Here is a 14579-nt window from a genome sequence, read left to right on the forward strand (position 1 = left end):
GCACTACTCCCAATATAAGTGAACCCCAAGCAGAAGCAGTGCTATCCCAAGTGGAAGCAGAACAACTTGTGTCGTCGACAGGTGCAGGTTTAGTACTGCTAGTAGTAGCAGTACTACCAGTAGAGCTGGTATGTGTCTCTATGGACGCATGCCTTACTTTTTTTAACCATTTATACATTTTAGAGCAAATGGAATGAGCAGCAGACACGTTAGGCTACATACGGACCATTAGTGGAATTCCCACGAGAGAGTAACGGTTAATTTGATTGGATGTTAATTATTTGACTAGGCTACCTGTATTTGATATTGTTCTGTTTCGCTGAACACTAGATAGATTCATTTTATTTTTGGCAGTGAAATGAGGTTACTCAGACGAGAAAAAAACCTCACCCAAATGTATGGCACCATTGGAAAAAATAAATGGACTGTTTGAAAACGTGAAAAAAAAATAAAACAAAGAAAAAAATGTATATGAATTTTTTTTTAAATGTGAATCACGTGTATTTGGCGTACCCCCGATGGTATTGCGCATACCCCTGTTTAGGAATGCAAAACGTTCAGTCTGTACTTTTGTCCAATGTAAAAAAAAACACCATGTTGCTACATTAGACCGAATTGAGGTGGTGGGTCACATATTAACCCTACACACAGTTATATTTGTTTTGTGAAATGCTCCACACATTACATCATTGTGCATTACTGACAAGGGTCATGATAATTTGGTACCCAACGAAAGACAATGGACTGCAAAAAGGGACGGACTACTTAAACAGGTCCAATAACAAACAAAACGTGAACATTTCAACTGTGACTTTTCCTTTGCATGCCGTAAAATGGAAACTTAATACTGACGGCAATTTCTACTGGTACAATTAGTGGTCCCTTGTCATGCACACAAACGTAGTGTGATAGCAGGTTGGGTCAATTCAATATTCACCAGGGGAATTAGGTACAAAGTCATCCGGCTCGTGGTCAAACTGCTCTGAACTTGAATTCACAAACAAGCAACAGTACTTAATAGTCCCATGTCAGGGCAAAATAAATGTACCTTAACATAGGAGCTACATTGGGGTATCAGGAAAACAGTAGTTTTTTAAAACGGCTACACTGGCATAAGTTACGTGTCCTGTGTAGCAAGCCAGTGAGTATGACCCAGGTGCCGTAATGACATCAATTCCTGTCAGAAGCCCCACCCACCTCTCCCCTGCGGTGAGCGCAGCCAGGTACTCCTCCCCTTCCTGTGGCTCGCTCTTATCAGCCAGGATCCTCTCCATCTGCTGCTCGATCTCCCGCGGCAACAGCAGGCGCCCATCGTAGAACACCCACACCTTGAAGAAGCGCCCCTTGTTGAAAACGGCGATGTGCTTGCTCTCGTCCACATGCTGAATAGTGTCTGGACATACTCAAAGGAGGGAGGGGAAGAGGGAAGAGAGGAAAGTGGGAGAGGGTGAAAGTGGGAGAGGGTGCAAGGATAGGCAGAACAGCTCATTTATGAGTTTCCGAAACAAAATTCCCTTCCCAGCGGGTAAAGCTGGTTGAAATGACGTCATTACAACAAGTTTACAACAAAGTAACTGGTTGTTATCTGGTTGTAATAACGTAATGCTTTTTTGGGTTCCTTGTATGTATAATTTTTGGGTTCCTTGTACGTAAACAATGTACTGTAAACGCTAGTCCTAGTCAGAGATAATTGAATGATAATTAGGATGGCTGTGCTGGCATAGCTCTGTGATCTCAGAGGGAAGGGGGGAGGAGGGTAAAGAGAGACAGGCATTTCACAGAGCTTTATCTGCTTAAGACTTAAAGTTCTAATAATCCAACAAAGATGTATAGGGAGTTTGTAGGTGGTGAATATTGTGGAATTGGACAATATTGATAAGCCAATTTAAGTATGTGTCAAAATATCCACAACAAAAGCAAAAGAATATTGGTGGTAGTCCCATTCTGTGAAATACCAAAACACCATAAGTATCATGCAGGAGGGTCGATAACCATAGTCATCTACATTGTGAGAGACAGTATGGCGGTGTTCAGGGCTTTCAAACAAGCGTTTGCCCAGTTAGGGGAATGGAGAAAGGGCAAAGGGGTCTACGGGATGCCAGGGACACTTTTCCATGGAGCTTTGTTCCCGAAAACAACAACCTCGCTCCCAGGTAACAATCTAGGCTATCTGCTTCGTTTAATTGCACCTTGAGTAATTGTATCTTTACTTGGGTGTTTATGGATTGGATGTAGGCTGAGTGCTAGGCTTTCTGCATTATACAACATTATCTCATTGCTTAGCCAAACAACTACAAAAAAACTACTAAACACTACTAAAATACTATTGTACTAATATACTACAAAATGTTACTAAAACACTACTTAAATACTGTTTTGGAAGACAATGGAAACGGAGATGGAGACCATAACAGACTTGGCATGGCAAATGTACCTCTGTTTTAAAATATATCCATATTGACATTGGGTAGCCTAGTGGTTAGAGAGTTGGACTAGTAACCGAAAGGGTTGCAAGTTCATATCCCTGAGCTGACAAGGTACAAATCTGTCGTTCTGCCCCTGAACAGGCAGTTAAAACCCACTGTTCCTTGGGACATCATTGAAAATAAGAATTTGTTCTGAACTGACTTGCCTAGTTAAATAAAGGTCAAATAAAAATAGTTTTCAATTATGGTGATCCACGACTGACTACAAATAATATTTTGTGACATTTCTGCTTTTATCATATTTTTGTCATATTTTGGGAATTTAATTTCTTCAGGAGTTTCCTCTGTTCATCTCTACAGAGCTGGACACATTCACTGTGTCATACATTATATTACACTATATTTACTAATGAAATATTACACATAATTGCAACATCTAGACTATGAGCATGCAGATTTCCTCTAAAGCATGATTGGTTTGTTAATTGAGCACTCCAAACGAGTTAGAGGGATATCTTCAGCAGTCCATCAACTAAAACAACTCAGAAAGTTAGTACATTGATAGATTACTTATGCCGGATATTAGGTTTGTTTCTTAAGGTGGGTCATATCTCATTTATAAATGTATCTCCCATTAAAAACTGGGTTTGAAATGTTCTTTTACAATCTTCGTATCTGAATTCGCTCACTGTGATTTTCTCTGGAAAAGAGTGACTGCTATTCGACTGCAATTGAAAGTGAATCATTACTGAGATTCATGGGGTGACAGATCGTCCATCGTGTTCATTTGGCACCAAATGGAGGAAAAGGAATTGAAACAGGGAGCGACTACCTGGACTCATTTTCATCTTCTGTTGCAAAACATAAAAAATAAAAAATAAAGTTTTCCTTTGTGGGCACGATCCAAACAGAGACGAGGTCAGTGAGTGTGTTTTTTCCTTATTGGACTCTGAACATTTAGGGGAAAACCCAGTTTATCGCACATGACTTGAAGCTCATTTCCTTAAAGCTGTCCAATGTGACCTTAGCCTTTGATTATTTGTTCATCTCCAAGATGGCAAAGACTTAAAGAGATAGTTCACCCAAAATTACAACTGACATGAAACACGAAAACCGCTAATACAGGGCTCCAGATATTTTCCCCAGGTGCCACTGGTGCCACAAATGTTTTCTGCCCATGATTGGGTGGCACTCCAACAGAAAATACATGAGTCATCATCTCCTTCCATGATTCCAGAAGATACAGGATAATAGTGATGATAAAGCTGTTGTAGCATTGATCACATATTATTGTATAGTAATATGCTGTATTATGCTGCCATACATCTAAAGCCTTTATTAAATGTATATTTGCATGTAAATGTTATTTTAAAGTAATTCACAACGCTTTATTAAGAAGTGTAGCAGACTACTGAGATGGTGTTCAACAATAACATGTCCAAGCAGGAATGCATGATTGAAAATATTTTGATATGCAACCTAATCCAGTGATTGGCATGAATTTTGGGTTGCCAATGAGACCTTTTTTGTTATATTTTGCTGACATGATAGGACTTCAGATTTTTCCCCGTTGTTCAATAGAGATGAATTTGCATTCATCTTTATGTGTACTTATATAGGCTAGGAGTGTGAATGTTAAAGGAAATGGAATCCTTAACATTAAGAAAAAAATCCCTCACCAAAAAATCCCTAACTGTTTTATTTCCTCTTCAAAATTAAAATCACAATGCACAAAACGAGCATTAACAGGTCCCATCATAAATGCAACAATGATGCAACAATGCTGTAATGTTAGTAAGAGGGGATATGACTCTTTCAAATGATTTCCCATGGTTATAAAGCGCTCCGCACTTCATCGTAGTTAACATTCCTTTGCCCTGTGTTTGAATTGTGAGCTTAAACTTGGTGGGCAGGCTTTTGTTAATCATGAAACAAAGTAGGCCCCTAGACTAATGAATACGCAATTTGCCTTCACCCCCCCCCCCTCAATTTTTTGTTGTTGCAGATTTCATTCTAGAATGTGCCTAGGTTTAGGGGGGACCTATTCTAAATGGCACACTATAGCAGTTAGCAAAAAGCATAAATTAGACAAGAGGCATTAATTATTCCAAAACTGTAGCTTGGGGTTGGAACACATACTTCCCTAATTTAATCAACCATTTTGATTAAGCTGTCCTGAATTTCTAAGGAATGTAGCTTGTCTACAGTTTTGTTTGTGTATTCTATCATTTAGACTTTTTCATAGGCAATCATTTCTGCACGAGGGTGTGTAAGGGAGCGGTCGGAACGAAATTGAGTGAGAGACGTGTAACAGAGGGAAAAGAGAATGTAGGGAGAAGAACTGATCACTTGGCTAGGTACATTTTTTGTTACGAGTTGATAATGTGTCACGCCTTGGTCTTAGTATTTTGTGTTTTCTTTAATTATTTGTTCAGGCCAGGGTGTGACATGGGTATATTGTGTTGTCATATTGGGGTTTAGTAGGTATTGGGATTGCGGCAGAGTAGGGGTGTCTAGCATAGGCTTGGCTGCCTGAGGCGGTTCTCAATCAGAGTCAGGTGATTCTCGTTGTCTCTGATTGGGAACCATATTTAGGTAGCCTGGGTTTCACTGTGTATTTTGTGGGTGATTGTTCCTGTCTCTGTGTTAGTTGTCACCAGACAGGCTGTGTAGGTTTTCTCGTTCCGTTTGTTGTTTTGTATATAATTAGTTATTTCATGTATCGTTCAGTTTCATTAAAGAACATGAGTAACCACCACGCTGCATTTTGGTCCGACTCTCTTTCAACAGACGAACGCCGTTACATAATGCACATAAAAAATGGAAGCAATACCAGAGTCAACAGGAATTAACGGTTGTCTTCGGGACAAAATGTCACCTACCCAAAGCAGATTCCAGATGCCGCCTACTTTATGACTGTGGTAGAACTTCATTGCCCCCCAGCGCTCATACCACACAATAGGATTTGAAGTGAATTTTATTGTATTCATTTTATTTTCTTATCATTTTAAAGGAAAACCAATGAAAAAATTGCTGTCTAAACGTTAAGAAAGTTAAAATAAAATTGGTGGGTGCTTATATTTGTCCTGTTACACATTTGTACAAGTGTGTAATGGAAATGTGTTCCTTGCATATCCCAACCCCTTACATATCCCAGACACCCATGGAGAGTGGGGTCAAGGCCAGGGTCACCATTTTCCAGCTCTCTTGGTGCAATTGGGGTTAATTGCCTGCATTTATTTAGATCGTTTAAATAACCTACACCATGTTTTTTCAAGTTATCCATTTGGAGCTCAATAGCACGTTGTACAATAACTAGGCAATTGAAGGCATCTATGTTTTCATGTTAACTTTGATTGTGTTCAATGAAAATTATACTGTAGACCTTTCAAACGTTTTATGCAACATTACCGGCAAGTGCCTACTCTAAGTTGTTGAACAGGAGTGACGAGTGTGTTGATAATATCGTTATATTATAAAAATCACGCTTTTTAACAACCTTCATAATTGGTTAAAAAAAAAATGATGCATGCCAACACATTAGGCAAAATGATCGTGTCGGATCAAAAGTTTTACCATTTCAACATTATACAGTACGCTCAGTCATATTCACTGTGGTTGTTGGAAGCACGCAATAGAGTTCACAGCTGGCTATGCCTCATCGCGATTGGTTATTGCGTATCATTTGCCCCTGAAAAACATGGACAAAGGCTCCAAAAACACCCAAATACGTCCTTTTAGAAACGGCATGTCTAGTGATGCAGTACAGTGAAGGAAGTCTTTAGATGTTCCTAAACGGTCAGTTAACGCTAAACCCAACGCCGCTCGTAGAAGAATAAAAGTAGGGCACATGAAATTGTGTCATTCTGAACTTCATCCGCAATGTTATATTCCATTTTGGTGCAACTCGAGCGATACCTCTACATCCATTCTACAGGAAACTGCCAAAATAAAGGAAGCACTTGAGTAAATAAAGGGGTGCTTCCACACAGGAAGTTCCAGACACTTACAGAATCTATACCAAGGCGCATTAAAGCAGTTCTCGCGGCTCGTGATGGCACAACACCCAATAACACAGTAGCGGTGCATGGGTAAAAATCACCAGGGAAGCCAAGCCAGAAAAAAAGCCATATTACAACATATGTGTTGTGATAATTACCTTGTTTCCGCTATGACCTCTTAGTTCATATGCGTTGACATATATGATATCTAGACCTAAAACCGTAACAATAAGAAGACACAGTGGCAGAATAAATTCAACCACACCTTTGTTACATCACATAACCAGAGAGCGACATCTGTCAGGCGAAGTCCACAAAATATATTGCATGTAACAAACAATAACATGACCTACAGCGTGGTAAAGTAAGTTCATGTTTCCGACATTATCAAACTACTAAACAACTATTGATTTAGAACTACAGAGTTACCGCAAATTTGCAAAGAAAACAGGCGCTGCCTCCAAAATTCCAACACCATTTCAACTTAAATATTTCAACATCATGTAAATCACCTATGCATAGTCTAATATAGTGACAAATGAAATATACCAAAAACTATTTAGTCCAATCAACATAGGCTAAATATGATGTGGATCTCCATGGTACTGATTTGTGTGTGTGTGTGTGTGTGTGTGTGTGTGTGTGTGTGTGTGTGTGTGTGTGTGTGTGTGTGTGTGTGTGTGTGTGTGTGTGTGTGTGTGTGTGTGTGTGTGTGTGTGTGTGTGTGTGTGTGTGTGTGTGTGTGTGTGTGTGTGTGTGTGTGTGTGTGTGTGTGCGAGCAAGCAGGCAAGTAAGAAAGAGACACGCCAATGTCACCCTCTTTCATATTGCCTAAACGGTTTATTACTTTGTCATACAGTGCACGCTTTTACTGTTTAAAGGGTCCCACGTTAAATGACGTGCATTTTATAAAGGCAATAATAAAGCCTTCATGAAGTCTTCATAAAGACTACATAAGTGCTACAAATCAGCTATAACCATATGACATGCTCATGTTCATAAATGAGGCATAACTGTGTGACATGTCAAATGTGACAAACCTTTGCTTTATAAAGTGTGGCACCGCTTATGGGGCATTTATTTAACATTGGGACATGTTTTTAAACATAAAATGCAACTTAAATATGGTTCTACATATGGATCATTGTTAATGTTTCGACAATTATACTTAATATATCATGTTTATTGACACTTTTCTACTATTATCTGGAGTATTTTTTATCTTGAAAATTTCCAAAATTCCTTGACCCAGAATTACTTTTCTAGGGTTGTTGGCGAGACGCTGGTCATGTAATGACCAGGTGGCGAATCGCATCTCTGCATGTCTGGCAGACATATCAGTGTGGACGACGGATCACCACCTCAAGCTGAACCTCGGCAAGACGGAGCTGCTCTTCCTCCCGGGGAAGGACTGCCCGTTCCATGATCTCGCCATCACGGTTGACAACTCCATTGTGTCCTCCTCCCAGAGCGCTAAGAACCTTGGCGTGATCCTGGACAACACCCTGTCGTTCTCAACTAACATCAAGGCGGTGGCCCATTCCTGTAGGTTCATGCTCTACAACATCCGCAGAGTACGACCCTGCCTCACACAGGAAGCGGCGCAGGTCCTAATCCAGGCACTTGTCATCTCCCGTCTGGATTACTGCAACTCGCTGTTGGCTGGGCTCCCTGCCTGTGCCATTAAACCCCTACAACTCATCCAGAACGCCGCAGCCCGTCTGGTGTTCAACCTTCCCAAGTTCTCTCACGTCACCCCGCTCCTCCGCTCTCCCCACTGGCTTCCAGTTGAAGCTCGCATCCGCTACAAGACCATGGTGCTTGCCTACGGAGCTGTGAGGGGAACGGCACCTCAGTACCTCCAGGCTCTGATCAGGCCCTACACCCAAACAAGGGCACTGCGTTCATCCACCTCTGGCCTGCTCGCCTCCCTACCACTGAGGAAGTACAGTTCCCGCTCAGCCCAGTCAAAACTGTTCGCTGCTCTGGCCCCCCAATGGTGGAACAAACTCCCTCACGACGCCAGGACAGCGGAGTCAATCACCACCTTCCGGAGACACCTGAAACCCCACCTCTTTAAGGAATACCTAGGATAGGATAAAGTAATCCTTCTCACCCCCCTTAAAAGATTTAGATGCACTATTGTAAAGTGGCTGTTCCACTGGATGTCATAAGGTGAATGCACCAATTTGTAAGTCCACTGGATAAGAGCGTCTGCTAAATGACTTAAATGTAAATGTAATGTAAATGTAATGAGTTCGCAAGTCAAATGTCCACTTGTGCTCCCACTGGACAGCAAAAAACAAATAAGTTAGTAATTTAAATGAGTTTGTAGTAGTCAAATGTTGAGTTAGATGACATATTGTAGCTACCTCAATTATTATTTCAAATCATTTCAGTGACTTCATAGCAATAGCCAAAATTTGGCTCGCTAGCAGCCTCAGCTAAATACAAATTTGCCTAGATACAGCCACTTGTCATAGTCACGTCATGAGACTTGAGACATTTGTAAATAAAAGAGGAATAGAAATACCCTTATCCAGATGTTGTGACAAAGGCATTTCCTAACATACCTGCTAACTTTCTTTGTTGTTACTTTTAAGGTTGGAACCAACATGCAGCACCTCCAGCAGGAAGAGAGGCAAGAACCATTCATCCGCCAGCTCAGGGTCAATCTACACTATTCACAGCCCTGTGTAATGTTCAATGTAATTGCATTGCTACACTTTTTGAAACGTCATGTATTTGTATTGTTTAAAACATTTACAAATAAAAGGAAATGCATGGTTTAAACATTTAATGTAGCTGTAAGTGGCAAATCCCTAAGTGTTAATACATGTGTTTACATCATTAAGCCTTAATGTATGCGTTATAAATAACCAAAGGTGACTGACGTTATAGTAAATACAGCATCAAATGATACAAGGCATTTATGTATGTGTTATAAATGACCAAAGGTGTCTGACGTTATAGTAAATACAGCATCAAATGATACAAGGCATTTATGTATGTGTTATAAATGACCAAAGGTGTCTGACGTTATAGTAAATACATTTATGTATGTGTTATAAAGCCAAAGGTGTCATATGATACAAGGCATTTATGTATGTGTTATAAATGACCAAAGGGGTTTGACTTTATATTGCATGACGCTGTACTTAATTTAGAGCCTTTATGGATGTGTTATGATTGACTGAAGGTGTATCACTTCAAACTAAGTATTACAGGACACGACATAAAGTGTCAATACATATTGTAAACTGTATGAAGCTTTTATAAGCTGAACATAATTTAAAGCAGGCCCGTTTGTTGTCTTAGGCTACTTGGCTAAAATGCTTGCTCGCTAGCCTAACTTCCTTTCATTGGCAACGATGCGCCAGGCCAGCTAGTTAAATTAATAATAATATAATAATAACATTAGCCTACTACATCTAGCTACATTTTGAACTTCCATCCTTTCAGGCCAAGTGTACAACGTATGCATTTATGGTTGGATCAGAGTCTCTGTTATAATCGATGGCCAGTAAGGAGAATGAAGTAACAAAATCTGGATCTTCATCCATGACTAATTTAGGAAAGGGACCATTTCAGTTAGCTTGCTAGCCACAGGAAGACAACGACACAACGAGAAGCAACAATTCAAGTTTTCTGTCAATGATGTTTGGCTTCTGATGTGATTGGTGTGAAATCCAAACTGGCTTCCATTGACACTTTTTTTTTTTTTTTTTTTTATCAAGGGAGATGCTCACTGGCTTCCCTTGCATTCAATGCTATGTGCAGCAACAGTGTCAAACTCTTTTTGACCAGAAAGCATCAGATAGATGGGCCACACATTCTGAGACAGAGGGGCGCTGTTTTGTTTGCTCGGATACTGTTCTCCATTGAGATACATTCAGTTTTATGAAACACAGAGACCCCCCAAAAAATTAAACACATGCCACTGCTATTACGAGACTTTATGCTGATGTTTCCTTTATTTGGGCAGTTACTTGTATAGAGTCAGCTGGATAGAGTCACACAAAAGAGAATAACGTAGCGGGTGAAGTTCAGAATGACACAATTTCATGTGTACAACCAATCTAAAGATCTGCACCTCTATACTGAGAGCTTTTCCGTATAATTTGTATAATGTGGGTGTTTTTGGAGCCTTTGCTCATGTTTTCTCAGGGGCCCCTTACTACTCAATGAGGAAGTGATTTGCCATTTGTGGTAAGTGAAATCCCCAAAAAGGTGTCTGGACACTTCTCCTTTAACAACATCCTACAACTTACTCTGCGCTTGGAGTTTCTTCTTCTTCTGAAAACATGTTTTAACAGGATTCCTATGACCTTTTCTCAGACGCTTTGTGGATACAGCCCCTGTACTGACTGATTACTATCATGCTATCTATCAATGATAACTTTTCATGAGTGATGGCTACAGTTACCAATCCACAGTCCTAGCAGAGTGCAACGTGCAGGGCCAATTTTACCACCATAACTCACACACTGCTAGGAGGCTATTCACATGCACAGAATACTTCCCCATATAAATTAAAAGTAGCATGCAGCATTATTATTAATTACACATCCGATTAATCTAAATGAAAAGGTGCAAAAATGTGAGGAGTAGAAGTAAGAATAGGAGTAGTATTGGGAGTGGGAGATGCAGCAACACACAAGACTATACCTGTGTCTACACCTGGGACACGACTGGTGTTGAACATACGCTCGTATTGGGATGAGCACATGGGAATAGTGTTTAGGAGCATGAGCTGAAAAGCAAAAGGGGGAGAGTCAACAAACAGAGAGAGATGGCACTACCAAACTAAACGAAACCCCCACAGATAACAGAGGGACCTATGAGAGGAGGATGATGAGAAGGAGGGATGAAGATTGGGCTGATGAGCCAGACGAGAAGTGGCAGCAGGAAGGGTTTTGGAGGGCTGCTAGGCTTGAAGGCGTGAACGGGGGGAGTTTAGAAATCAGCGGCCCCACTATCTGTTTCACCAGCACAACCCAAAGGAGTTTGTTGTCAACCCTAACATATTCCCTAGTACCACTTAAAATCGGGAGTGTTCATGCGGGTGGGCTTAATTTGTTGCCAATGCTGAATTTAGAATTTAGTTCACCAGTATGGAAATTAAGCACTATTACATCACATCGCTCAAATGTGTATGGGCCTTCTGTCTGCTACAGTGACTTCAGGTCAAATAGTTTCAAATATAAGAGCCAATTAATGAGTGACACTTCATCACCATCTTTGAGAGGAGCCAATAAGAAGTATTCCTTCTACTCAGGGAGGATGTGCTGGGTAAACACTGAGAACAGGGGTCAGGGGTTTTGTGTCCTGCGCCTGTTGCCATGGCGACCGCAGGCTGTGGGTCACCACAGGAGTCGGATGGCAGAGGACAGAGCTGCAGTCAGTGCCCTCCTCTTACCTGTCTCCTGTCCGGGAATGCGGGTGGTGTTAAACATGCGCTCCCACTGGGCAGAGCACAGAGGAACCTTGTTCGCCAGCAAGTAAATCTAATGCGGCAGTGTCCAACAGTGGGAGGGAGGGACAGAACAGCAGAACAGAAACAAAACATTTACCCGGTGTGTTTGTGTGTGTGCATTCATATATATATATATACATAGATATACAAAAATATACATTTGAAGCCGGAAGGTTACAAACACCTTAGCCAAATACATTTAAACTCAGTTTTTCGCAATTTCTTACATTTTATACAAGTAAACATTCCCCGTCTTAAGTCAGTAAGGATCACCACTTTATTTTAAGAATGTGAAATGTCAGAATAATAGAGAGAATGATTTATTTCAGCTTTTACTTCTTCCATCACATTCTCAGTATGTCAGAAGTTTACATACAGTCAATTAGGATTTGGAAGCGTTGCCTTTAATTATTTAACGTGGGTCAAACGTTTCAGGTAACCTTCCACAAGCTTCCCACAATAAGTTAGGTGAATTTTGGCCCATTCCTCCAGACAGAGCTGGTGTAACAGTCAGGTTTTTAGGCCTCCTTGCTCACACACACTTTTTCAGTTCTGCCCACAAATTTTCTATAGGATTGAGGTCAGGGCTTGTGATGGCCACTCCAGTACCTTGACTTTGTTGTCCTTAAGCCATTTTGTCACAACTTTGGAAGTATGCCTGGGGTCATTGTCCGTTTGGAAGATCCATTGGCAACCAAGCTTTAACTTTAACTAATGGATAGAGATGTTGCTTCAATATATCCACATAATTTCCCCAGCTCATGATGCCATCTATTTTGTGAAGTGCACCAGTCCCTCCTGCAGCAAAGCACCCCACAACATGATGCTGCCAGCCCCGTGCTTCACGTTGGGATGGTGTTCTTCGGCTTGCAAGCCTCCTCTTTTTCCTCAAAACATAACAATGGTCATTATGGCCAAACAGTTCTATTTTTGTTTCATCAAACCAGAGGACATTTCTCCAAAAAGTATAATCTTTGTCCTCATGTGCAGTTGCAAATTGTAGTTTGGCTTTTTTATGGCAGTTTTGGAGCAGTGGCTTCTTCCTTACTGTGTGGCCTTTCAGGTTATGTCGATATAGGACTCGTCCTCCAACATCTCCACAAGGTCCTTTGTTGTTGTTCTGGGATTTATTTGCACTTTTTGCACCGGAGTACGTTCATCTCTAGGAGACAGAAGGTGTCTCCTTCCTGAGCGGTATGAAGGCTGCGTGGTCCCATGGTGTTTATACTTGCGTACTATTGTTTGTAACGATAAACGTGGTACCTTCAGGTTCTTGGAAATCCCAAGGATGAACCAGAATTGTGGAGGTCTACAATTTCTTTCCTGAGGTCTTGGCTGATTTCTTTTGATTTTCCAATGATGTCAAGCAAAGAGGCACTGAGTTTGAAGGTAGGCCTTGAAATACATCCACATGTACACCTCCAATAGACTCAACTGATGTCAATAAGCCTTTCAGAAGCTTCTTAAAGCCATGATATTATTTTCTGGAATTGTCCAAGCTGTTTAAAGGCACAGTCAACTTAGTGTTTGTAAACTTCTGACTCACTGGAATTGTGATACAGTGAATTATAAATGAAATAATCTGTAAACATTTGATGGAAAAATTACTTGTGTAATTGTCACGTTCTGACCTTTATTTCCTTTGTTTTGTATTTATTTTAGTATGGTCAGGGCGTGAGTTGGGTGGGCAGTCTATGTTTGTTTTTCTATGTTTTGGGGTATTTCTATGTTTCGGCCTAGTTTGGTTCTCAATCAGAGGCAGGTGTCATTAGTTGTCTCTGATTGAGAATCATACTTAGGTAGCCTGGGTTTCACTATGTGTTTGTGGGTGATTGTTCCTGTCTCTGTGTTTGCACCAGATAGGACTGTTTTTGGTTTTCCACATGTATTGTTTGTTTATTTATTTCATGTCTAGTTCCTTTATTAAAGAACATGAATAACCACCACGCTGCATTTTGGTCCGCTTCTCCTTCACCACAGGAAAACCCTTACAGTAATGCACGAGGTAGATGTCCTAACCGACTTGCCATAACTATAGTTTGATAACAAGAAACTTGTGGAGTGGTTGAAAAACTTGTTTTAATGACTCCAACCGAAGTGTATGTAAACTTCCGACTTCAACTGTACATACATACACACATATGTATATATATATAAATGCACACTGACACATTTAGACATACTACACACACATACAGTACCAGTCAACATTTGGACACACCTACTCATTCAAGGCTTTATCTACATTCTAGAATTATAGTGGAGACATCAAACTATGAAATAACACATATGGAATCATGTAGTAGCCAAAAAAGTGTGTATGTATGTTTTATATTTGAGATTCTTCAAAGTAGCCACCCTTTGCCTTGATAACTTTGCACACTCATGGCATTCTCTCAACCAGCTTCCTGAGGTCTTCACCTGGAATTTCTTTCCTTCTTAATATGCTTGAGCCAAACAGTTGTGTTGTGACAAGGTATGGGCTGTATTCAGAAGATAGCCCTATTTGGTAAAAGACCATGTCCATATTATGGCATTAACAGCTCAAATAAGCAAAGAGAAATGACAGTCCATCATTACATTAAAACATGAAGGTCAGTCAAATCGGAAAATTTCAAGAACTTTTAAAGATTTTCTTCAAGGGAAGTCACAAAAACCATCAAGCACTATGATGAA

The 14579-nt window shown here is 40.5% G+C and overlaps 1 protein-coding gene across 2 annotated transcripts in view; it reads right to left on the reverse strand.

Moving 5' to 3' along the window:
• Window positions 1–14579, reverse strand: part of cpt1ab (carnitine palmitoyltransferase 1Ab (liver)) — a 72703-nt gene that overhangs the window by 13210 nt on the left and 44914 nt on the right. Inside the window, exons 9-10 of one of the 2 annotated variants that reach the window (XM_046357956.1) lie at window positions 11096–11180; window positions 1198–1393 (exon numbers count right to left, since the gene is read on the reverse strand). In XM_046357956.1, coding sequence (XP_046213912.1) covers window positions 1198–1393; window positions 11096–11180 — 281 coding nt within the window. Of the gene's footprint in view, window positions 1–1197; window positions 1394–11095; window positions 11181–11846; window positions 11935–14579 lie in introns of both variants that reach the window. The other variant, XM_046357949.1, reaches the window with a different exon arrangement.

Source organism: Oncorhynchus gorbuscha, linkage group LG01 (assembly GCF_021184085.1).
Source record: "Oncorhynchus gorbuscha isolate QuinsamMale2020 ecotype Even-year linkage group LG01, OgorEven_v1.0, whole genome shotgun sequence".
NCBI lineage: Eukaryota > Metazoa > Chordata > Actinopteri > Salmoniformes > Salmonidae > Oncorhynchus > Oncorhynchus gorbuscha.